Here is a 25,845-nt window from a genome sequence, read left to right on the forward strand (position 1 = left end):
GTTAAAATTATATTTGTAATTAAGTATGGCAAAAACAAGTTAAAATAGAGGAATGGAGAACTACAGTTGACCTTTGAACAATGCAGTCAAAAATCCATGCAGTCAAAAAGCCATGTATAACTTGGCTCCCCCCAAAAATGACTACTAAGAGCTGGCTGTTGACCAGAAGCCTTACTGATAACATAAACAGTTGCTTAACACATATTTTGTATGTGATGTCTGTTATATAGTGTATTGTTACCAAAAAAGCAAGCTAGAAAAGAGAAAATGTTATTAAGAAAATCATAAGGAAGAGAATGTATTTACTGTTCATTAAGTAGAGATGGATCATCATAAAGGTCTTCATCATCTTCACATTGAGTAGTCTGAGGAAGAAGAGGAGGGGTTGGTCTTGCTGTCTCAGGGGTGGTAGAGGCAGATGTGGAGGAGCTGTAAGGAGAGGCAAGAGAGGCAGGCATACTTGGTATAACTTTACAGAAATATATGGTAATTTCTGACTTTTTTGCTTTTTCATTTCTCTAAAAAATGTTGATAAACAGTACCAATCCTCCTTCCACCATTTGCTTTAGGTTCAGTGCCCATATTATAGAAAGGTCCATGTCATAAAAGAAGTCAAAAGCAGTCTCGAGTTACCAGACTTCAAACTATACTACATGGCTATAGTAGCCAAAGCAGCATGTTATTGGTGTAAGAATAGAGACGTAGACCAATGGAACAAAACAGAGTGCCCAGATGTAAAACCACCTAACTACAACCAATTGATCTTTGACAAAGCAGACAACAACATACACTGGGGAAAAGAAGCCCTTTTCAATAAATGGTGCTGGGAAAATTGGGTAGCCACATGCAGAAGAATGAAACAGGACCCCCTACCTCTCACCACTCACAAAAATTAATTCAAGATGAATAACAGACTTAGATCTAAGAAATGAAACCATAAGAATTATAGAGGAAAATGTATATAAAACTCTGCTAGATATTGGCCTAGGCAAAGAATTTATGAAAAAGACCCCAGTGGAAATCATGCAACAACAAAAATTAATAAATGGGATTTGAGTAAATGAAAAGGCTTCTGCACAGCTAAGGAAACAATAAACAGAGCAAACAGACAACCTACAGAATGGGAGAAGATATTTGCAAGCTATGCATCCAATAAAGGGCTAGTAACCAGAATCTACAAAGAACTCAAGCAAATCAACAATATAAAAACAAACAGCCCTATTAAAAAGTAGGCAAACAACATAAACAGAAGCTTTTCAAAAGAAGAAAGGCAAATGGCCAATAAACATGAAAAAATGCTCAACATCACTAATCATCAGGGAAAGGCAAATTAAAACCACAATGAGATATCACCTTACCCAAGTTAGAATAGTATTTATCAAAACGTCCAAAAACAATAGATGCTGGCGTGGATGTAAAGAGAAGAGAATACTTACACACTATTGGTGGGACTGCAAATTAATAAAACCTCTATGGAAAATGGTATGGAGATTCCTCAAAGAACTGAAAGTAGACCTACCATTCAATCCAGCAATCCCATTATTGGGTATTTACCCAAAGGAAAAAAAGACTTTTCACCAAAAAGAAACCTGCACTCAAATGTTTATTGCAGCACAATTCACAATTGCAAAGATGTGGAATCAACCCAAGTGCCCCTCAATTCATGAGTGGATTAATAAAATGTGCTACATGTATACTACAGTGTACTACTCAGCTATAAAAAAGATGAATTAATACCTTTTGCAACAATCTTCAGGGAATTGGAGACCATTCTCCTAAGTGAAGTGTCTGAAGAATGGAAAAACAAACACCACACGTACTCACTATTAAATTGGAACTAACCTATGAGCACACATGTGCATAGAGGGAAGAAAAACTCAGTGGAAATCAACTGGGGGGAGGAGAGAAGAGGGGAAGGGCAAAAACCTACCTAACAGGTACTATGAACACTATTTGGGTGACTAGCATATCTTTAGCCACAACCAAAGCATTACAAAAGTGATCCATGTGACCTAAAACATTTGTACCTCCTAAATATTTTGAAATTTAAAAAAAAAGGAAAAAAAGAAAAGCAATCTTGAGTAATCAGTACCCTTCTGCCAGATTGTGTAATGTCAGTTTGTTTTCTGATAGTGCTGCTTCAATGTCTTCTTCCTCATTGTCTGGCGCTGGTTCGGAAGTACTCTCCCCAGTCAGTCATCTTCTGTTAATTTCTCTGCTATGGTGTCCATTAGCTCTTGAATTTCTCCATGATCCATATCTTAAAACCCTTCACCACCCACCTTTTTTGCCGTATCCACAATTTCCATGATTTCCTTGATTGGCTCTGTCATAAATCCTGTGAAGCCATGTATTAATATAATATTTGGACACACTGTTCTCCAGCAGGAATTTGTTATTTCATCCTTGATGGTTCTTATCGTTTTTTGTGTTAAGAACAGTGTCATCTTGAATGTTGTAATCCTTCAAGATGTTCATGATGTTCTCTCCATGGGCTTCTCTTCCATAGTGTTCCAATCCTTTCCCAGAGTACCATGTGTGATGAGCCTTACAGTTCCTTAAGATATCCCATGATAAGGGTGAATTAGAGACGTTGTGTTTGGGGCAAGTACACTACTTCATTACCTTCAGCGTTGAACTCATGGGGTTCTAGGTGGCCAGGGACATTGTCCAATACCAAAGGAATGTTAAAAGACAATCCCTACTGATGAGGTACTTCCTGACTTCAGAGACAAAGCATCAGTGGAACCAGTCTAGCAAAAAAGTTCTCGTTTTCTAGGCCTTCTTGTTGTACAACCAGAAAACAGGCATCTGGTGTTTATCTTTTCCTTTCAAAGTTCAGGAGTTACTGGCTTTATAGGTAAAGGTAGTCCTGATCATAAACCCAATTGCATTTGCACGAAACAGTGAAGTCAGCCTGTTCCTTGCTGTCTTAAATCCTGGTGCATGCTTCTCTTCCTTGCTAATAAACGTGCTTTGTGACTTCCCCTTCCACCCCCAGAATAGGGCACTTTCATCTGCGTTAAAAACCTATTCAGGCAGATATCCTTTCCTCAGTGATTTTTTTAATAGTGTCTGGGAACTTGTCAGCTGTGTCTTAGTTGGTAGAAGCCGCTTCTCCTGTTACCTTGACATTTTTTAAGCCAAACCTCTTTCTAAAATTACCTAACCATTCCTGGCTGACATTAAATTCTCCACCTTTAGATCCTTCATCTTTATTTTTGCTTTAAGTTGTCATATAATGACTTTGCTTTCTCTCAGATCATATAGTTATGCCTTTCTTACAGCAATTATGCATCCACATAAAAGATGCATTTTCAATACAAGATAAGGTATTTCACAAAAAGTGCAAGATTTTTGTGTCTGCTGATGTAGCTGCAGCGATGGCTTCACAAATATCCTTTTCTTTTTTGCAATGGTCCTTTCACTGTTTCATTTATCTTGAAAGGGCAGGCAGTCACAGCTGCAGACCTTAATCTAAGGTACATATCAAGCAATTCAGCTTTTTCTTGTGATGTTATGACTTTTCTGCTTCTTGAGAGCACTTCCTGCATCATTAGTGGCACTTCATATGGGTTCAATGGTGTTATTCAAGGTTTACTGTATTGCACTAAACACAATGAAAAATACATGAGAACCGCAAGAGATTACTTTTTACTGCCATTTGCAATTTACTAGAGATGATTAGCATCACAGGGCATTTTAATCAGATATTTTCAGCACTTGAGTTCACTGCAACAAGAGACCCCTACAAAATTATTAAAATAGTACAGTGCATACTACAGTTAATTTTATGCAGTTATGATTGAATACTGCATTTTTACATTTGTTTACATTTCTCTTGACTATGAATGGTGCCATGTACTGTCTGTAAGTGTGTGCATAAGTTTTGATGAATCTTAACTTTTTATAATAGATTTGTAATATATTTTTGGTAGTAAATGATAAAAATAAACTAGTGCCTACGTGTATTTTATGCATTCATGACTTACCTTTTTCTTAATTTTTTCTATATTTCTAGGCTACATGGTTGGTTTGCAAGTTTTTTCAAATTGTCACAAATCTCAAAAAATTTTCCAATATGTTTATTGAAAAAAATACAAGTATATGTGGACCCACACAGTTCAAACCCATGTTGTTCAAGGGTCAACTGTATTGTATTAAACGTTTATATTCTCAGAGATAATATTTTTGATGTTTGGTTCTTGTGAGTGTTAGTAATTATTTTCAAATTCTGTTTTGACCTCTCTAGAGGATGTTAAACGTCTAAATGAAAAACTTAAAGAAAGCAATGCAACAAAGGGTGAACTTCAGTTAAAATTGGATGAACTTCAAGCTTCTGATGTTTCTGTTAAGGCAAGTAACAAGTAATTCCTAATTTACAAAGTACAATTTTTGCTTAAAACTCATCTAAGTTAAATTTTAAATATAGGCAAGTTGTCCGTAAAATAATTAAAAGCCGTGTTTTGTTTTTAATGTCAGGGAATTAAGCATTGGGACTGTTTTTATTGAACTATTTTGCTTATTTGGAATTTAAGTTTTGTCGTAGTTCTTACTTGATTTTTTTCATTAGCTAAGAAACCATGCAAATATTAATATTTATTTCTGTTTTAAAATAAAATTCTGCTTATGTCCCTTAGCTACAAAAAAGTCTTTTGAACAATCGTCTTTAACTGTCGGTGTTATTTTCTTGGATTTCTTTAGTTTCGAGAAAAACGCTTAGAGCAAGAAAAGGAATTGCTACATAATCAGAATACATGGCTAAATACAGAGTTGAAAACCAAAACTGATGAACTTCTAGCTCTTGGAAGAGAAAAAGGAAATGAGATTCTAGAGCTTAAATGTAATCTTGAAAACAAAAAAGAGGAGGTAAATTAGTCAAATTTTATCTTTCTTTATGCTGGGTGTAACTTATATTTGTGTATCAGTTTATTAAATACGTATTCAATGGTATACCTAATTAGTTGTATTGTAAGATTAGAGGTCAAATGTGGAAGACATAACTTATTAACATTTGGCCTAGGAAATCAGCCAATTTCATTTAAATAAACAATTTAAGATATTCTTTGTTGAATCTTGGTACTCTCTACTGTCTTATAATGGATGTATCTTTCCTAAGATTTTGTGAGCTAAATTCAAACACGTCATTCTATGAACTATTATTATTCATTTTCTTAAATATGCGTATTTTTAAATTGCTTTTTCAGGTGGGGGAATTATTTTGCTTTTCCTTGGCAGCATAAACCTCATATCAAAGTAATTTCGAGTAGTATGACATCCTACCCCCCATCCCCACCATGCTTTTTGTTTCTAGGTGACTAGACTGGAAGAACAGATGAATGGCTTAAAAACATCAAATGAACATCTTCAAAAGCATGTGGAGGATCTGTTGACCAAATTAAAAGAGGTATAGATGACCAATTCAAAATGTTTCTTTTATAAAAATATTAAAGCATTTAAGAAACTGTTATTTTACAAAATGATGTTATCTTTTAATCTATTTTTGGCACCAGAAAACAGGAATTCTCTATTGTATAGCCTGGCTAAAACAGTAATAGCAATTAAATGCTATATCTAATATACTGTCTAAAAAATGAGTATGGGTTAATTTTAATATCATTTATTCTACTTTAAGTTAAAAATATCAATAATATTTTATCCCTAAAGTTATTCATTTTTGTCATGAAAGCAGATTTTAGTTTTAGTGTTTTAGCCTTTATCTCTTAGTTTACAAAAATGGATTCTTTAGTTTCAGCATTTAAAAAGCATTCTAAATTTAGTTCAAACTAGACTGCTATAGTTGGGTTATTTTTTTCAGGCCAAGGAACAACAGGCCAGTATGGAAGAGAAATTCCACAATGAATTAAATGCTCACATAAAACTCTCTAACCTATACAAGGTAAATAACCCACCATACATGTTGGTATTTTAATGTTGCACTATTGACTATTAGGTAATTTTTTAAGATTAACTTTTAGAGTGCTGCTGATGACTCAGAGGCAAAGAGCAATGAACTAACCCGGGCAGTGGATGAACTACATAAACTTTTGAAAGAAGCTGGAGAAGGTAAGTGTTTTCAATTATGGGAAAATTATTTTTGTTTTTAGATGGAAAGTACTTTTTTTTCTTTACCTTTGTATATATTGTTGGATTTTGAAGTTAGACTTAACTTTATCAGGGACAAAATTTGGCATAGAAAAAAGATCTTTGGATTATGAAATTCAGAGTTATATTTTAAGCAAATAGTATGTTTGAAAATACAGATAGCAGTTTTCTGTTTTTTGATCTAATAACTTCGTATAATTTCCTGATTTCTAATGAGAAAATTTTCTTCCTTTTTTCAAACATTTACTCTGATAAGTACGTTTGGGTACTCTTTTGCTCCATAAATAAGACTCCCTTTTAAGTTATCAATAGTATATTATAAAATCTTTTATTAATATTTCCTTAAATTCTTGCTTTTTTAATGTAATATATAGTGTTCTCCAATAATTTCCCACATTTCAGACAAAAGATCAAAATTTGAAAGAAAGGTTATACCTAGAACCACTTGAGATTTTATCATTTGAGTTTCTTATTTTCCCTGTAGATAAGAGATACCAAAAGGAGAAACGGACTCACTAGGCTAGAACATTTCAAGAAATATATGCAGAGCAAGAACTTTTAGTAGATAACTGTCAAGTGCAGCTTCTATAGAATTTAATATTGTCTGCTGAAGAGAAAAATGACTGTTCTGTTACATTTTATAAACTGTAAGATTTTAATGATATATTTGGATATTCTGTCTTTAAAAATGTTTTTAGCCAACAAAGCAATACAAGATCATCTTTTAGAAGTGGAGGAATCTAAAGATCAAATGGAAAAAGAAATGCTTGATAAAATAGGGAAATTGGAGAAGGAATTAGAGAATGCAAATGACCTGCTTTCTGCTACAAAACGTAAAGGTATGGCTACCAGATGCTTATTAATGGCTTGAAATACTAGAACTTCCCCACATAGAAGTCATTTAATTTCACTCATAGAATTTCTTTGTCTTGATGTGATAGGAAATTCCATCAAGTTATGTTAATGAAATTTATTTTTAAAGTTAATACTGTATCTTTATTGAGTCATCAGATATAAGTATCATTTGATCACACATAATTGTTTGTAAATCCCTAGGTTATTGCATGATTTTTAGAATTGGGTTATGTTATGTGATTTTTTGTGTCATATTTTTTAAATCTTCATAGGAATATGTAACTTACAGTACATGTCACTTATATTTTAGTTACCTTGAAAAGTTAGTACCTTTCAGTTTGAAATATTATCGAAATATACTAGATTTGTATGTGTTGGCACAGGAGCCATATTATCTGAAGAAGAGCTTGCGGCCATGTCTCCTACTGCAGCAGCTGTAGCTAAGATAGTGAAACCTGGCATGAAATTAACTGAGGTAAGAGCAGTGTTAAATCTTGTAAAGTTGTTTTCCTTCAGCAAAGGTGTTCAGATCTTTCTGAAATTCTCCCCAAAAGTTACTCTTAACATCATCTTAAAATTCATGGATCATCCTAGAAAAGGCTTTCTTTAGTTCCTAGTTCCACATTAACACATAAATTAACATTTCCATTTTGTGTAAGTGCTAAAGAATATTTATTATGAAACTAGACCACATGCTTCCATTATTATGGTTAGATTTGAAATGGCCCTTCTTCTACTTTTAGCTGTATAATGCGTATGTGGAAACTCAGGATCAATTGCTTTTGGAGAAACTGGAGAACAAAAGAATTAATAAGTATCTAGATGAAATAGTGAAAGAAGTTGAAGCCAAAGCACCGATTCTGAAACGCCAGCGTGAGGAGTATGAACGCGCACAGAAAGCTGTGGCAAGTTTATCTGTTAAGCTTGAACAAGCTATGAAGGTTGGTTCCATTCCTAAGTTATAGTTGTGGGAACAATACAAATGAGAAATCATTTACTAGGTAGTGTTTTCTTACGGTGTTTGAATCAGAAAAATCTAAATACGATTTTCAATAATATGGTAAGTATACATTTTGAAACTTCACATTGTTAAACACCTTTGATTACAAAATGTTCTACCTTTATTTAGCTAAAATTGTGAGAGACTTTTACATTTTTTAAAGGCATTTGGTATGTTTTCCTTAGGATTCTCTAGTAGAGAATAATAGCCAAATCTCCTCGGACCACTCTTTAAATTAAAATAATCTCTCTTTATAATAGAACTCTCCTGAATTTAGCATAATCATTGTTTGTCAGACAGTTGTGATATCCTGCCTAGAAATGATAATATTGTATGACCATAGGTAAGAACTTCTTTTTTATACCATTTCACAATTTGGCATAACTTTTATACATTATTTTGTTGCTGTTCCTTTGCATATTAAAAGCGTCAAGGAAATTCGTAAATATCCTTTACATCTGAAGATGACTTTTTAATAGATAATGATAAAAAAAAGAGTGTTTATAATCTATTTTGCTTCTAGTGTACAACTATTAATATTACTGAGGGAAATCTTCAAGATTATTGAATCAGTTTTATTGAGGAAATTCAGCTAATGAATTTATATCTACCATTCTAAGCTGATAAATTTCTTTTTCCTTTTTTTTTTTTTTTTTGGAGAAGAATATAAATAAATTGTAGCCCTAATTCTGAATTAAATCTCTGCTGCTGTTACAATTTAGAAGTCAACTTAAATTCAGATACTATATTATAGCCAATGATCTTTTTGTTTTAATCAGATGAAGTCTAGCAGTCTTTCCCTGACTGGAAATAATTAACTTTTTTTGACACCCACATCCCCACCCCAACAGTGTAGATTGCAAAGAGGTCCCTTCAGTCCAATTAGATCTTCTTGAGTTTCTGTCTGTCTGTTTCAACTTTCCTCGTTGAAAGTAAGGGATTTACCTGGAGCTTCTTTTTGTCTAAAGAGAGGGCATAGTGGGGTAGAGGGGCTTAGTAGATGACAGCAGCTATTTATTATGGAACAATCCTGTTTGTTCCTTTTTCATGAAAGTACAATAACAGTAGTAAAAAATTTTAAATACTTCCTAACTGCTAAAGAATTTGAAGATAATTTGTTTCCTTTTTGTAGCTAAATTTTTCTGTCCATAACATACCATGTATCTTCTAGTATAGATTTAATAATGCTCATTTGTAAGGTTCTAATAGTTTTATGACCAAATTGCTTCCTTCTTTGTCATCTTAATTAATCTTGTTTTGAACTTAGTAGATTTTTATCACTGTGATCTTTCATGAACATTTACCTACTTCATTTTTCATTTATCGGTTCTTGTTGAAATTAATTTACGTATACCTTTAGAGCAGTGTGCTCAGAGATACTTGAAACATGAGGATAAATTTAAATTATCTTTAATATAAATAGTATTTAAAATATTACTATGTGAAAATAACACATTAAGAATCAAAATTTGCATAAATTTGAGATAAAACATAAGATTTCAAAGCTGTAAGATTTCTGACTATAGCAATGTCCTTAAAGCTGTGCCCCTAAACCCCTAATGATAATTTTGATGGAAAACTTTGCAAAACCTCATATCCTGTGTCTTTTTTTTTTTTAACAGCTCTGTGCATTGGCTGCTGTTGCTGCTTTAGAGTTACTTACTGATGCATTTTTTAAAATAAATCACACGCTTTTTTCATCTTACCCAATATATTTTACTTTTGACATTTATCTCCAGATGACAAGTCTAATAATGATTATCACTGCAATGGAGTCCAATGTTTTTGTCTTAGTAACAAAGCGTTTGAGAGTATTTCTGTGATATCTTTTGGTAATAAAGTAAGAAGATGATGTGGCTGTCAGATTGTAGTTGACAGTGAATTTGGTGGGAGGATGGCAAATTCCCCATCATTTTCATATAGTGACAAGCATAATAGTGAACAGTATTTGAGATATTAAGAAATAATGTCATATTTATACAGAATTTCTCCCCTTTTTAGAGACTATTAGGTAGAATTTTTTAGTTTATAAATTGATTAGTGTGGTATTTGGACACTGTCTATTTTTATTACTTGTATACCTGCTTCAATTATATAATTCACTTGAATTTATATTTTAAAGGAGATTCAGCGATTGCAGGAGGACACTGATAAAGCCAACAAACATTCATCTGTACTGGAGAGAGACAATCAAAGAATGGAAATACAAATAAAAGATCTTTCACAACAGGTTGGAATTTCTCGTTTCTTTTCCTATTTTTTAAACTGGCTTCCTGATAATGTTTGAGGGTATCAAAGATAGTACCACCACATATGAAATTCTAATGAGTTAGGATTACTACTCTTCCAGGGTTGTAGCCTAGTCATTGTTTTGTCATAGCTCCTCTCTTTTTTTCAAATGTTTGTCAAATTTTTAACTTATAGGTACTAGTTGTAATACGTGGACAAAGGGAATAAACGTTTTCTCCAACTTTCACCGCCATCCTCCAAGAATGTAACCAGTGTTAACAAACTGTTTTGTGTTCTTTGATATCCTTATATTATAAACATACACGAGGATATATGAACATATGTAAGAGTTGTTTGATTTTACTGAAATAAAGTCATGCTATATGCATTACTCTGCTAATTTGTTTTTTCTTAATTAGCAACTCAATAAATGTAGATTTGTCTCATTCATACATTTTGCCTTAATTTTTGTGTGTGTGTTTTTTGTTTAAAAATCAATTCTATTCTCTCTCTGCCCTACCTATAATATATACATGCTTTTTTGTTTAAAAATCTATTTATTTCTCCCTCTGCCCTATCATACAAGATATACATAAGCACATACACAAAATATCTCTGTGTGGGTGCTGTTTGGTCATTGTTTTACGAAAATGGGGCCACGTTTCTGGAATTGTAATTTGCTACTTTTTAATAAATGAAAGCCTTCATTACATACTTAAAAATAATTTTGCTCTATTAAAATTTTCTTTGATTATTTAGGTTTCAATCTGTAAAATGCTAATGCTTGAGTCTTTGTTCTTTAAGATAAGTTAGTATAAATTGAGTTTTCATAAGTAATGTTTTCATTTGTAAATTTTCATTTTCTTCTAAACATTTCCAGAATCGAAATTAACAGTATATTGTAACATATTAAAACTTCATTTTTAGATTAGAGTGCTTTTGATGGAACTTGAAGAAGCAAGGGGTAACCATGTAATTCGTGATGAAGAAGTAAGCTCTGCTGATATAAGCAGTTCATCTGAAGTAATATCACAGCATCTAGTATCTTACAGAAATATTGAAGAACTTCAACAGCAAAATCAACGTCTTTTAGTGGCTCTGAGGGAACTTGGGGAAACCAGAGAAAGAGAAGAACAAGAAACAACTTCATCCAAGTAAGCAATTGACTACCTCAGTTTGGTCAGCAAACATTTATTGAAATCTTTTGATCTTTTATGTGCCCCTTACTGCTAGATACTGCGGATAGAGTGATTTGGGGGCGGGTAATTAAGCAACAGTACCAAAAGAAAAAAAAAAAATTCTGCTCTTAGGGACCTCAGTTATGAGTCAGACAGACAAAATAGATAATAATAGGTAATGAAGTAGATAATTAAGTAGATAATTTTTGTTCAGTGGTGTAACAGATAAAAGCCTATCTATGGGAGCATAGAGGTGGAGGACCTAGGCTAGATTTTTGGGGAACACACTAGGCTTTATGGAGAACATATGCAGGAATTACTTATAAATAAAGAGTTTTTTTCAAAAAATATGTATGCTAGAGGGGGAAGAATAGCTATGAAAGCAAGAAGAAGACTAAAGTTTGGACTGAGTTGAATTGATTTAATTTTTGCAGCAAATTTTTCAGATTGCATTGTGAGTATGGGTACATGAGTCCTGTATGGTGGGGATTTAAAAAGTGGATGGCTCATGCCTGTAATCCTAGCACTCTGGGAAGCTGAGATGGGAGGATCGCTTGAGCTCAGGAGTCAAGACCAGCCCGAACAAGAGCGAGACCCTGTGTCTACCAAAAATAGAAAAAGTTAGCTGGGTGTGGTGGTGCACGCCTGTAGTACCAGCTACTCAGGAGGCTGAGGCAGGAGGATCGCTTTAGCCCAGGAGTTTGAGGTTGCAGTGAGCTGTGATGACACCACTGCATTCTACCCTGGGCAACAGAGCAAGACTGTCTCAAAAAAAAAAAATCCAGTAGGAAAAGAAAGGACAAGAGAGACAAAAATAGTGTGCTTCATGGTAGATGAAGATGCTTAGGGAATTTACAGTAGGAATTATAATCACCTAACTCTTGAGCGCAATCTGGTGAAACAGACTGATTTCTTTTCCTTACAGAATCACTGAGCTTCAGCTCAAACTTGAGAGCTCCCTCACTGAACTGGAGCAACTCCGTGAGTCACGACAACATCAGATGCAGCTTGTTGATTCCATAGTTCGTCAGCGTGATATGTACCGTATTTTATTGTCACAAACAACAGGAGTTGTCATTCCCTTACAAGGTAGGCTTTTAGTGTTATCTTAAGGAATATTTTGGAAATGTATATTAGAGAATAAATTTTGCATAAGCAGTAGCCACTACAATGATGGTAGCTTCAAATTTGACTACAATAAAAGATCAATTACAACATGCCATCAACTCTGAAACACACCATTATCTTATGTATTACTAAGAAAGAAAAAATGCTTACTATTATTATAAAATGTGCATCTTAGAATCAATAACTTATTTATATTTTGGTTATGTTTTAACATTTAATCTGTAAATATTAGATTATCTCTAATCAGAAAGCAAAAACACTACATTGTTTAGTGGACTTCTTATTTTAAAACTCCTATAATCTTATGATTTCATTTAAAGAAATATAGCTTGTTGATTTTGTCATGATGTATTTGCAAAGACATATTAGATTAAAACTGATTTATGAAAGCCAACAAAGCATTTTATCAGTCTTTTTACTTTTCTGAAGCTTCAAGCTTAGATGATGTTTCTCTTGTGTCAACTCCAAAACGTTCGAGTACATCACAGACTGTTTCCACACCTACTCCAGTACCTGTTATTGAATCAACAGAGGCCATAGAAGCTAAGGCTGCCCTTAAACAGGTAAAGATCACACCTTTATCTTTGTGTTGGATTTTTAGAGAACAGTGTTATCTTTTAATAATTTCCAATATTTAGTTGCAGGAAATTTTTGAGAACTATAAAAAAGAAAAAACAGATAATGAAAAAATACAAAATGAGCAGCTTGAGAAACTTCAGGAGCAAGTTACAGATTTGCGGTCACAAAATACCAAAATTTCTACCCAGCTGGATTTTGCTTCTAAACGGTAAATTTTCTTTTGTTCAAAATTTAATAAAGTCTAAGTGTTATACTTCAATAGATCAATCAAATTCAAGAGTTAATTTGCAATAGGGTTGCTTTTTTGTGGACCATGTTCCAGAATGAGAACCTGTGATAGTTCATTTGTTAGTGTTGATTAATGATTTTCCTGGGCAGTGCTAAGGGATTATCTTATTTATAAGTTGAAATTCGTGTGAGGAATGTTGCTAGTTTCCCTTCTTGAGATTGATGGATTTGTTGTTTCTATAGGACTTAATTCTTTTGTAAATGTTCCAAAGTATAGAGAAATGGGAGCAAATTTTATTCTGCCTTCTCTATTCCAGGTAGAAGAGAAGCGAGTGTCAGGTAATTTTAGGAAAATTCACTTTCTTGGTCACTTCCAAGGAAATAATAGTAAATTTCATTTCATGGTAAATGTCATGGTTATTAGATTCATTGAAAGCTTGTTAGTTTAGCATGTTAGGACAAAATTTATTTTTATATAGTACATGATAAATATATGTTTTTATAGGGGTATAGCAGGCAGTTAACTACTGTGCATCTAGTAGTTCAACATCCTTTGAACCTAAAAGATTCAAAGCACCTTTTTTTCTATGCTGACACCTTTAGGCAGCCATTTTCTAACCTTTAAAGCACACAAGAAAATAAAATGAAGGATTATAGCGGAAAAAAGGATTGGAAAAAAATCCATCACTACCTGTGCATAAATATCTTAAATTGTATACTGCATTATGGTGGGTGTCTGATGTATCAACATTATATTGGTGTTATTTTAAATGTCATTAATTTTTCCTGAATGCATAAAATGAAAAAGTTATTCAGCATGAAATACTGTATACTTTCTTAGAACTTGAATTTAACCATCAAATTGGAATTTGGAAAAAAGAATGGAGGTTTCCCAGTATTGTATGAGCCACTTTTTCATATTATTAATCATGTAAAATTAACCTGTTGTGAGATTCTTCAGGGAACTAAACTAGGATATAGTATTTCGGTTGCTTATAAAATTTTTTTCCCCATGTAAGTTACGAAATGCTACAAGATAATGTTGAAGGATATCGTCGAGAAATAACGTCACTACATGAAAGAAATCAGAAACTTACTGCAACGACTCAAAAGCAGGAACAGATCATCAATACAATGACTCAAGATTTGAGAGGAGCAAATGAAAAGCTAGCTGTTGCAGAAGTGAGACAAATCTCTCTGATCTAATTTGCATTATAAATTGCATTTGACATTTCTTTAGTTTTTACTTTGATTTTACTCATCGATATGGCTTAAATATTTAAGAGGTTTGTGGATTACAAGTCCTTATTACATCGTTCATTTTTATCTTGCTCACACTCTGTTGTGAGGAGTGGGCAGCAGCAATTTTTCAAACTGTTGGAGTGAATTTTATGACTGATAATTCATATGAGTCATCATGTATAAATATAAATACTTTGAAATGAAATATTAATTTTCAGAGCATTCTCCCAGGTCCCCTGACACTCAGAGTATCCTCTTGATGAGGGAAAAAAAAAAAGTTTAAATATATCCGTCATCACTTTCAAATAGGTACATAGAAACAAATATGGATTCTAAAATATGCATAATTTATTAGTGTGCAGGTATGTCTATAGCATAGTGATATAGTTTTGTTCTTTTACTCTGCCATTTTAGATTTTTCTTGCTGTTTCTAAAATCTGATTTGTTAGAGCAAAGGAATAATAAGTATTTGTAGTAATTGTAAGATTTTTCTTTGATCTATTCCCAGTAATTTTTGCTTCATATTTTAATATGTGAAACTAAGTATTGTATTTCCTCATATGATAAGGAGTTATAGTTTCTAAATAGCATTAAGAAATATGTAGTAATGAATCATTTTAATTTTATAATTGAATTATTACATTTGACACAATATTTTACAACATTTTTTCTTTCACTTGTATTTGCCTTAAGGTAAGAGCAGAAAATTTGAAGAAGGAAAAGGAAATGCTTAAATTGTCAGAAGTCCGTCTTTCTCAGCAAAGAGAGTCTTTGTTAGCTGAACAAAGGGGGCAAAACTTGCTGCTAACTAATCTGCAAACAATTCAGGTAACCAAATAAAAAGCACTTATAGAAAAAAAATTGTAACAAGTTGAAATACAAATTATCCTTGTATCCTCTCGGTTTTCTTTATTAGAAAATTTATGTGTCACTTTTTCATCCATTATGATAATCATTGAATTTGGGGGTTAATTAAGGCATTTCAATATTTTAAATAGAACATTGAAAGAACTGATTGAAACCATGCAATTGACAGGTTTGCTACTCGGGTCTGTATTTATAGAGTCCTATGCAACTTATCTATTCACAAGATTAATTCTTCGGGTTTATTTTTCTTTAAAACTGTGGGAAATCTGAATGACTTGTAACGTGTTTCTCTTTTTTTATATAAATAGATGTTTTAATATGAAAAATGTCAAAATGTTTTCTTGGTAAATATTTTATAATAGATCTTAACTTCTTCATATAGCAGTGTGTTGTAATCCTTTAATTTTCTGTAGCCTTTAATTCTCTTTGTATTTTTATTTTTAATTTTTTTACTTTTTTCTTTAACATAACCAAAAATTTTTTCTTTACTTCAGGGAATATTAGAGCGATCTGAAACAGAAACCAAACAAAGGCTTAGTAGCCAGATAGAAAAATTGGAACATGAGATCTCTCATCTAAAGAAGAAGTTGGAAAATGAGGTGGAACAAAGGCATACACTTACTAGAAATCTGGATGTGAGTCTGTCAGTGTTCTGAATTTCTATAGTTTGTGTATATTTAATAATTAATCTGGTGTGTGGACATACTGCCACCCAAGTTGAAGCATGGTTTTGAAAATCTTTTCTTACAGTTTTTCTTGCTTCATTATATGCCTAATTATTTTTGATTGGGTGCCATACATTGTGAGTTTTGAATGCTGGATATTTTCCTTTAATCTTCTTGAGGTTTGTTCTGGGATGCAATAAAATTAATTGAAAATGGTTTGATTCTTTTGAGTGTTGTTTTTATGATGTATTAGGTGGACCCGCAGCAGTGCTCAATCTAGCATTAGTTTCCCCACTACTGAGGCACTATCTGTGAAACTCTCTTCTCTCTGATAATCTGTCTTATGAATTTGAGCTACTTTAGTCTTCCTGAATTCTCAAATCTGTCTTCCCGATTCAGGGAATCTCCTGGTGTCTGCCTCATTTCCCCTGCCCTGTGTCTTAGCCCTGGAACTTTGAAGCCAGAAAACTAGGGCATTTATAGGGGTCATCTCTTGTTTACCATCTCAGGGATCTCAGTTGTTTCATGTGTTTTGTCTGTTTTCTTTTGATTGTTTGAGGTGGTAAGCTAAATCTGTTTTGTGTTACTCTATCTTGGTCAGAGTTCTAAGGGTCTATAGAAAGAAAACTTGAACCTCTAGTTACTTAGGAACCTAAAGATACTGTTTATAGAGTTTATGTTTTTTTCTTATAGGTTCAACTTTTAGATACGAAAAGACAGCTAGATACTGAGGCAAATCTTCATCTTAACACAAAGGAACTATTAAAAAATGCACAAAAGGAAATTGCTACGTTGAAACAGCACCTCAGTAATATGGAAGTCCAACTTGCTTCTCAGTCTTCACAGAGAACTGGTAAAGGTAAATAAATAAGACTGATACAATATTAAGTAAAGAAGTACTTCGTTAGGTTTATAATATGTTTTGTAAATATTCTTTTCGGATGTCGAAAAAGGAAACACCTTCACTCTTCATATAGTAAAGCTCAGTTTTAGGCTTAAATTAATAAATTTGCAGTCTTGAAGATTCAAAATGGTTATGTAGGGCACCTGACCAAGGTATGTTCTGAGTTTTTCAATTCTACATGGTTTTATTTCCTAATGGAAGGGAAAAAAATAGTAAGTGTTTACAGACAGTCCCTGACTTACAATGGTTCAACTTAAGATTTTTCAACTTTATGATGGTGCAAAAGCTATACACATTCAGTAGAAACTGTACTTCAGTACAGTATTCAATAAAGTACATAAGATATTAAACACTTTATTATAAAATAGACTTTATAATAGATGAGTTTGCCCAACTGTAAGCTAATGTAAGTGCTCTGAACACATTCAAGGCAGCCTAGGCTAGGCTAAGCTATAATATTCAGTAGGTTAGGTGTATTAAATGCATTCTCAGCTTAGGACATTTTCAGCTTCCAATGGATTTATCAGGACATCACCCCATCATAAGTCAAGGAGCATCTCTATGTATGTGTATATATGTATGTAAAACAGATATATAGATACCTGATACACGTACAAAGGAGATGTGTGTATATATAGATATATGTATAATTATCCAATAGTCCTCATTGATACCATGTGCATTCTTTTCAACTTAAAATTTTGCCTTTTTTATGCATTTTAGATAACAAAAATTGGTCCAAATATCTTTTTTAATTTTTGTGATAGCTGATGTCAAATATTTGAACTTTTTGAAGAAGTAACACGACAAAATACCTGTTAGTTTTATTTTAGTATTCAACATGGATTGAAATATGAAATATACTTTCCAGATAGTTAAGTACTTCTGTATTTGAGCCTTAATCGTAATTTCACAAACTCTTTGATAACCGTGATCTATAATACCATTAAAATGTTAATTTTAATAGAGCTATTATATCTTCTAGGTCAGCCTACAGACAAAGAAGATGTGGATGAACTTCTGAGTCAGCTAAGGCAAACAGAAGAGCAGGTGAATGACTTGAAAGAAAGACTCAAAACAAGTACTAGTAATGTAGAACAGTATCGAGCAATGGTTACTAGTTTAGAAGAATCCCTGAACAAGGAAAAACAGGTATGTACAATTCTGAATTCAATTTGAACACGTTTATTAACCTTTTTGTAAATTATGAGCCTGCTATGTATAAGGCACTGTGGTATGAATTGGACTGACATTATCACCATTACCTTCTAAAAGTGCCTGAGTCTAATAAGCCAAATAAATGAAAAACACAAAATTCATAAAGCAAGGGAAGATGTAATTGCTATAGGAAAGGTACAGATCAAATGTTGAGGAAAATGAGAAGTAGAGAAAGTTATTTGTCTCCTGGAAATGCCTGGCTTCACAAGAGAGATGATACTTGTGGCAGAGCCTTGAATGAAGGTATTGTCTAGATAGCCAGGTATAGTAGAAAGATAGTCCGTGTAGTAGGAATTCTCAGCCAAGGTAGAAAGGAATCAGATGATAACAGTTTATAATTTGGCTATTGTACTGAGTTTGTAAAGTGAAATAGTGAGGGATGCCATTACAATAGGCATTGAGAACCAAATGTGAAACGTTTTTAATGTAATGTTAAATTATATTCTGTAGGTTTATTAAAAGCCATTGATTTTTTTTCACATGTCATAACCAGAATTTTTTTTTTTTTTTTTTTTCTTCGAGACAGAGTCTCACTGTGTTGCCCGGGCTAGAGGGGAGGGGACCATGACAAGGAGAACTGTTTTTTTTTTTTTTTTTTTTTTTTTTTGCTTAGAAAATTAATTTGATAGATTGGAGGATTCATTTGGAGGCTATAGCAGTAGTCTAGGGCCATGGTTTTAAAAGCTCCTTTTGTGATTGGCATCAGTGGAAAGCAATGAAAACATGTGAGAAACATACCTTTCAGTGGTAGAGTAGGCAGATTTGGCAAGAGGATATGAGGATTGAGGGAAAAGTAAGAGAATGGAAATTTCCCTTCAAAAGAGAAAAATGGCCAATAGTCAAGCTGAAAGGTAAATTATGCTTATAGACTTGCATGATGTTTTTGCTTGTTTTTGTATCTTCTAGTCACATTTCATGGATTCTTTTTCTAATATAAGGCAAACATTAATTTTAGTACTTACCGAATTTAGTTTAGATTTGGAGAAAGTAATTGTATAATTTTAAATGTATAATTTTTGTATCCTACTTTTTTTAATATGGCGAAGGTGACAGAAGAAGTGCGTAAGAATATTGAAGTTCGTTTAAAAGAGTCAGCTGAGTTTCAGACACAGTTGGAAAAGAAGTTGATGGAAGTAGAGAAGGAAAAACAAGAACTTCAGGATGATAAGCGAAAGGCCATAGAGAGCATGGAACAACAGGTATATTAGGTTATTAACCATATTAATCTTTTTTTCTTGTAAGGATTTGAATTCTTTTATCTAGCTCATTAGTTACCATTGAGATCATTTCAACAGAATTTATTGAACATGCAGGCAACAATTTTAGCTTTGTGTTTTACCCTGTATATCTGTATACATTTCCTTTTGAAAGTTTTAGACTACTTTACAGAAGTAGGTATTAGTGCTGCTTTTTAGAAGCCTATGTCTGAGATTTGACTTTTGCAAATGTTAGGGAGTGGATATAGAGTTGTATAACTGTACAGTAGATTATATCAGCTTATAACTATTTTAAATTTAGCAGCAGTCCTTTGGGCTAACTGTATCTTTAAAAATCTGTCTGTCAATGCAGTAATACAACACAGTATTTTCTAAGTAAGTTTGTGGTTAACTCTGGTTTAATCATCTTCCTCCTTAGTTATCTGAGTTGAAGAAAACACTTTCCAGTGTTCAGAATGAAGTACAAGAAGCTCTTCAGAGAGCAAGCACAGCTCTAAGTAATGAACAGCAAGCCAGACGTGACTGTCAGGAACAAGTAAGTGTTGTGTTCATAGCCAGTTATTAAGAAATCAGCTTTGATCCTGGAGAATGGTTCTTGGAGTATATTTATGTGTTTGGGGGACAAGTAGATCTTATAAAAATGCAAGATTATTTCCACTCTTTGGAACCTGGGCTAAGATAAATTGAAGAGTATAGATGAAGGCTGAAAGTAAATAGTACAATATTCGTTAACAAAGCAATCTTGACAAATGGGGAAAAAATGGAAAAACAGCATTAGGAGGCTAAAACGTATACGTGCTTTCATTTGTGGACATTCTTTTACTGTTTTGGTCTTTCAGTAGATCTTGTTGTAAAATTGCATTACAAACAAAATGGTTAGAGGTATGTTCCCTCAACAAACAAGGACCTCTTGATAACATTTTTAATGCATTGCTGAGCTTGCACAGATTTCTATACACCTCTTTTTATAGAATTATAAAAAACAGCTTCTTATTATTTTAAGTGTATATATGTACATGCATCTGCATGTGACAAACCTTTTTATAATTATTTTAAGAAGTGATAAAATATAATTGAGGGGAGTGGGAGTTAGTAAAATGGTGGGATGGGAAAGGTATACATGTAAGGTTATTGGTAATGTCCTCATTTTTAAGTTGGGTGGTATGTTAATAGCTATTCATTGGTTACTATTCTTTATTGCTTATGTATATGTAATATATATACGTCAATATTACTTTAAAAATGGAATACAAGGTAAAGAGGCTTCATAAGTAAAGTTGATAAAAATGAATTATCTTTGGCTTATGGCCAAACAGCATACCATTGGAAATTCAAATTAAATTTATCTATAACTCAATATGCAAATAAATGATTTTCATTTCCCTTTATTTTTAAATTTCTGTGTGTGTTTCATAGGCTACCTGTGACAGAGAAATAAAAAAAGAAAAAATAGAAGTTTGTGTGTGTATCTATTTCACATAGCTTAGTTATTTTTAGCTTTTTATTTCATAAAGTTTATTCCAAATTGCTACTTAGTCTTCTAAGTTTCATTGTTAAAAGTTCTTTAAGTAGGTATAGCATTAACTTTTAATTCTCCTGTTTGCTACATTTAGATTGTTGCCACTTTATTTTTAAAAATGCAGTGTGTGTCTTTTCCAAAAGTACTGATTAGCGTTACAGATTTTTTTGGTGTCAATGTGGGAATAATTTCTTACAGGCTAAAATAGCTGTGGAAGCTCAGAATAAGTATGAGAGAGAATTGATGCTACATGCTGCTGATGTTGAAGCTCTACAAGCTGCCAAGGAACAGGTTTCAAAAATGGTATCGATCCGTCAGCATTTGGAAGAAACAACCCAGAAAGCAGAATCACAGTTGTTGGAGTGTAAAGCATCTTGGGAGGAAAGAGAGAGAATGTTAAAGGTACTATTGTACATCATAACAGAACGTTCCGGGGAATTGAAAGAGTTTTTTTTTTTAAATGTGTATTGGAAAGATCTGCTATTATGATAGACCTCTTGGCTTATAGGATGAAGTTTCTAAGTGTGTTTCGCGCTGTGAAGATCTAGAGAAACAAAACAGATTACTTCATGATCAAATTGAAAAACTAAGTGACAAGGTAGTTGCCTCTATAAAAGAAGGTGTACAAGGTCCATTGAATGTATCTCTCAGTGAAGAGGGAAAATCTCAAGAACAAATTTTAGAAATTCTCAGGTAAATCAAATATGTTTTTCATTCTTCATTTCTGTGTCATAACAACTATAAAATGAAATTATAAATGCATATATTAGAGAAGGGAATTATATACATTTTTGATATAAAGCTCATTCTGTCTTTTATTGGCCAACAAACCACAACCACCAAACTGGTCACTTTTAACAGGTAGCAATATTAAATAAATGACTTTAGAGTTGATTCTGATAGTAAGAATATGAGCAGGCTCCTCTTGAAAAACTATATGCCTTTCAGGTTAATTTAAAGATACACATTTTTACAGCCAATGTCTTTAACAAAAAATAAAAATGCATCTCTCATCATTTATTATTAACGAAAACATGTGAAAATAATAAAGTGAGTAATTTTTGTCATCTTAAAAATTACTCAAGTTTTGAAATGTTGGCTTTTTTAATTCAAATAAAATTTTAACATATATATTCTTGTAGATTTATACGACGAGAAAAAGAAATTGCTGAAACTAGGTTTGAGGTGGCTCAGGTGGAGAGTCTACGTTATCGACAAAGGGTTGAACTTCTAGAAAGAGAGTTGCAAGAACTGCAGGATAGTCTAAATGCTGAAAGGGAGAAAGTCCAGGTATGTATACTAAGCTTTAAGAAAGCAATTGTTAAATCAAAAGAGAACAATTCGTTTATATTTCTACTAATTAACATAGCATAAAATTTACTTTGAAATAAACATTCTTCCTAGACTTGCAAATTCATTAAATGATTGTTAAGTACAATATAGTATAGCGGTTAAGTGTGAAGGCTCTGTAACCAAATGCCTGGTTTCAAATTCTAGCTTCATGCCGTTATCTGTGTGGTCTTGGGTACATTGTTTAACTTCCCTGCTCTTAGTCTCCTCACCTGTAACATTTGGATAATAATAATGAGGATTCAGTGAGTTTGTGCACATGAAGAATCTAGAACCATGTCTGCTTTGTAATATGTACTTAATAAATTCCAGCTGTCTCAATTTATTATAGTTGTCATTGTGTATACATCTGGATAGTCATTCTAGAATAAAATGGTAGAATAAAACTGCTACCAAATGTATCTTTCTCAGCAAAGGAGCAGAAAGTAGTCAAAACTAACAAAGAAAGAAAAAGAAGGTGCTGTAATGAAATGGATTTTTATAGCGCAAGCTTGACTCGACTACCCCATACCAGCACCCAAAAGCTTATTGTTGAGTTACCTCATTCTGAGGAGATACAGTAATATACCCCCACATCTAAAAGGAAGGAAATTAAGACCTTAAAATATTTACCTTCTTTTAACTAGTAAGTAGTCAAAATGACAGCAAGGGAGAAACCATTGAACAGGGGAAAGTAATAATTAGATTTATGGGATTTATGTTTTCAGCAGAAGTTAAAAGTTTCAGAATTTCATCCTGTTGAGAAAACAATCCAAATTCAAATTTATCACCATGGAAATAATAACAGACCCTCCCATTCAATAGAGTTAACGCTTGAAGGAAAGAAGGGCAGAGTTAGGGTTTCTAACAAAGATGGCATAATGTCTCAGTCTTTTCTGCTCCCTCTGTTGTTCCCTTGGGCTGTAGAAAAGCAAATACTAAAAAATGCACAGCCCATGAACAGGTTCAGAGGGAAAAACCAACTCTTAGATATAGGAGGAAAAGAATCAGGAAGTAATACACATTATATCAAAAATAATATAATAGCTGTCCAAGTATGAGCAGTGTAGCATGGCAACCACAAAATATGCTATAACTTTGAAAATAGTGGGGGAAGAAAGTAACATCATGTACAAAAGATGGATAATTATATCCAGTGAGAAGAAAAAAAGTTCTTCACAGTTCAATAGCTATTCAGTAAAATTGCTCAGTACAAAGTGACGAAACAACAGAAGAAAAGAGGGATTTCTGAACACGAGGGAAAAAACTGAGGATTAAAATAACATTATTTTAGAACTATTAATAAATTCGGTGCAGCAAGAAAAAAATAATACAGAAAAATAGAGGTTCGGATTGATGCTTTTACCTAATGTTAATACTGGTTATTTGTTGGTGGGATTTGTAGTGTCTTTTTACTTTTATAATTCTTTGCATTTGTTTAAACTCTTTGCAATTAGTGTGCATCACAGAAAATTGTAAACTTTCAAAAATTTCAGTTTTAAAAGTTGAAATTTAAATTCTGTTTTGTAGGGTGGATTAGAACTAGTAGGAAAAGGTAGCCTTTCAACTAATACTAAACGTTGGTGTCTGTATGTGTTTGAAATGTTTAGGTAACTGCAAAAACAATGGCTCAGCATGAAGAACTGATGAAGAAAACTGAAACAATGAATGTAGTTATGGAAACCAATAAGATGCTAAGAGAAGAAAAGGAGAGACTGGAACAGGATCTACAGCAGGTGCAAGCAAAGGTTTGTAGATTAGTAATCAAAAATGGAGACATTATTATTTTTAATAATATTATAAATGAATTTTTACATTAGTTAAATATATTGGCACTATTTTCAGGTGAGAAAACTGGAGTTAGATATTTTACCCTTACAAGAAGCAAATGCTGAGCTGAGTGAGAAAAGTGGTATGCTACAGGCAGAGAAGAAGTTATTAGAAGAGGATGTCAAACGTTGGAAAGCGCGTAACCAGGTAAATGCAGTTATACCTATTCCTAGACATGGAAACGTGTCTAGGAATATATGTTGATTTTAACTAATAGGGTAAAATGTAAAGGGATAAAAATATTTGAAGAACTAGGGAAAATTATTTTGTTTTTCTCAGTGAAAGTCTTATTACGTTACATGTATATATGCAATAGATGTTAAACTTAAAACTCAATTTTTAAAAATGTTTGGTTACATTTAATTTTTAAAAAGCAGTTAACTTATTTCCCATAATTCCAAAATTTTAGTCTTTATCTCTGAGATACTTTTATACATGAACATGGGAATTTATATAGTTTATTGAAGCACTTTAAGAAGACTTGTTTCTGGCACCTTTTTAGAGAGATGAAACCATATAGCATAGTGTGGTTAGAAACTCCAGCTCTGTATTCAACCAGAAGGTTGAAAATCTGCCTTGCACATACTAGTTATGTAACTTGTGAGAGGTTCTTAACCTCTCACAGGAAATAATACCACTCTTCATGTGATAGAAATTAAATAAATGTAAAGAAGTTCACCCAGCACCTGGCACCTAGAAACTGCTCATGTCTGTTTAAATTGTAATACATTATGCACATTTTTTTCATTGTAAACATCACTTTAATGAAATTAGGTACTTGAAAGCTTTTAAGATTCTTTGTTTCCCTTTATTTGGCCCCATTATAAATAATCTGAACTGTATATTCACAAATATGAAAAAATAATGAGCAGTTAATAACATTTGATTTTTTTTTCCCCCTCTTCCATTCTGGCTAAACAAGCTAAATCGCAGTTTGATCTTGGTATCTTGTAGTTCTGTGCTTGATCACTTTACATGCAGGATACCTAATATAAACATAATTAGATATTCTACTATTTTATTATAGCACATTTGCTTCATAAAGCCTAAAAGACCAAATATGCATTTTTGATCTTCTAGCATCTAGTAAATCAACAGAAAGATCCAGATACAGAAGAATATCGGAAGCTCCTTTCTGAAAAGGAAGTTCATACTAAGCGTATTCAACAGTTGACGGAAGAAATTGGAAGACTTAAAGCTGAAATTGCAAGGTATATGGAAAGAAGCCTTAAATCTTATATAATACATGAAATCTTGAAGTTTATTTCAACTCTTCATATGACTCCCCAAGTGCTTCCTAGTTTTAGAAAGAATGGAAAGCATTAGAGCCCTTTTATCTGGCTTCCCTCTATTTTTCTGTGGAGTCAAGCAAATGATGATATAATATTATGCCTTCATGTATAAAATATATGTGAGAATATTATTCTCATTATAGAGAATTATTTCTCTATATTTTGTTTTTTAAAAAGCTACTTAGTATAATTCTAAAGCTAGTTAATTTGCTAACCAGCTGTCAAAACTTAACTTTAATAAGTAGGTTTTTCTTTTCTTTTTTTGGTTAGCTTATATTCGTGAAACTCTACGAGTAGTTTTTAAATTAAATATTTCCATAAATGTACTTATACTGACGTTTTACCACTTTAAAGATAAGAAATTAAATATTAAAATTAATGTTTCTGTTTTACATTTTTTAAACTTTAGCATAATTTGTCAATGTCATGTCTCCTACTTATATGAATGCTTTACAGCTTA

At 32.6% G+C, this 25,845-nt stretch overlaps 1 protein-coding gene across 1 annotated transcript in view; it reads left to right on the forward strand.

The window, feature by feature from the left end:
* The window catches only part of TPR (translocated promoter region, nuclear basket protein), a 63,837-nt gene that overhangs the window by 9,733 nt on the left and 28,259 nt on the right, over nt 1-25,845 (forward strand). Inside the window, exons 6-31 of the mRNA XM_012647834.1 lie at nt 4,253-4,356; nt 4,705-4,869; nt 5,315-5,407; nt 5,819-5,899; nt 5,979-6,066; nt 6,804-6,944; nt 7,344-7,435; nt 7,704-7,901; nt 10,083-10,190; nt 11,117-11,343; nt 12,293-12,456; nt 12,925-13,058; nt 13,134-13,282; nt 14,322-14,484; nt 15,238-15,372; nt 15,906-16,046; nt 16,770-16,935; nt 17,966-18,132; nt 19,245-19,397; nt 19,834-19,950; nt 21,133-21,336; nt 21,443-21,627; nt 22,077-22,224; nt 23,874-24,011; nt 24,109-24,240; nt 25,174-25,304. Coding sequence (XP_012503288.1) covers nt 4,253-4,356; nt 4,705-4,869; nt 5,315-5,407; nt 5,819-5,899; nt 5,979-6,066; nt 6,804-6,944; nt 7,344-7,435; nt 7,704-7,901; nt 10,083-10,190; nt 11,117-11,343; nt 12,293-12,456; nt 12,925-13,058; nt 13,134-13,282; nt 14,322-14,484; nt 15,238-15,372; nt 15,906-16,046; nt 16,770-16,935; nt 17,966-18,132; nt 19,245-19,397; nt 19,834-19,950; nt 21,133-21,336; nt 21,443-21,627; nt 22,077-22,224; nt 23,874-24,011; nt 24,109-24,240; nt 25,174-25,304 — 3,724 coding nt within the window. The remainder of the gene's footprint in view (nt 1-4,252; nt 4,357-4,704; nt 4,870-5,314; nt 5,408-5,818; nt 5,900-5,978; nt 6,067-6,803; nt 6,945-7,343; nt 7,436-7,703; nt 7,902-10,082; nt 10,191-11,116; nt 11,344-12,292; nt 12,457-12,924; nt 13,059-13,133; nt 13,283-14,321; nt 14,485-15,237; nt 15,373-15,905; nt 16,047-16,769; nt 16,936-17,965; nt 18,133-19,244; nt 19,398-19,833; nt 19,951-21,132; nt 21,337-21,442; nt 21,628-22,076; nt 22,225-23,873; nt 24,012-24,108; nt 24,241-25,173; nt 25,305-25,845) is intronic.

This window comes from Propithecus coquereli, unplaced genomic scaffold (genome assembly GCF_000956105.1).
Source record: "Propithecus coquereli isolate 6110/MARCELLA unplaced genomic scaffold, Pcoq_1.0 Scaffold270, whole genome shotgun sequence".
NCBI classification, from domain to species: Eukaryota; Metazoa; Chordata; class Mammalia; order Primates; family Indriidae; genus Propithecus; species Propithecus coquereli.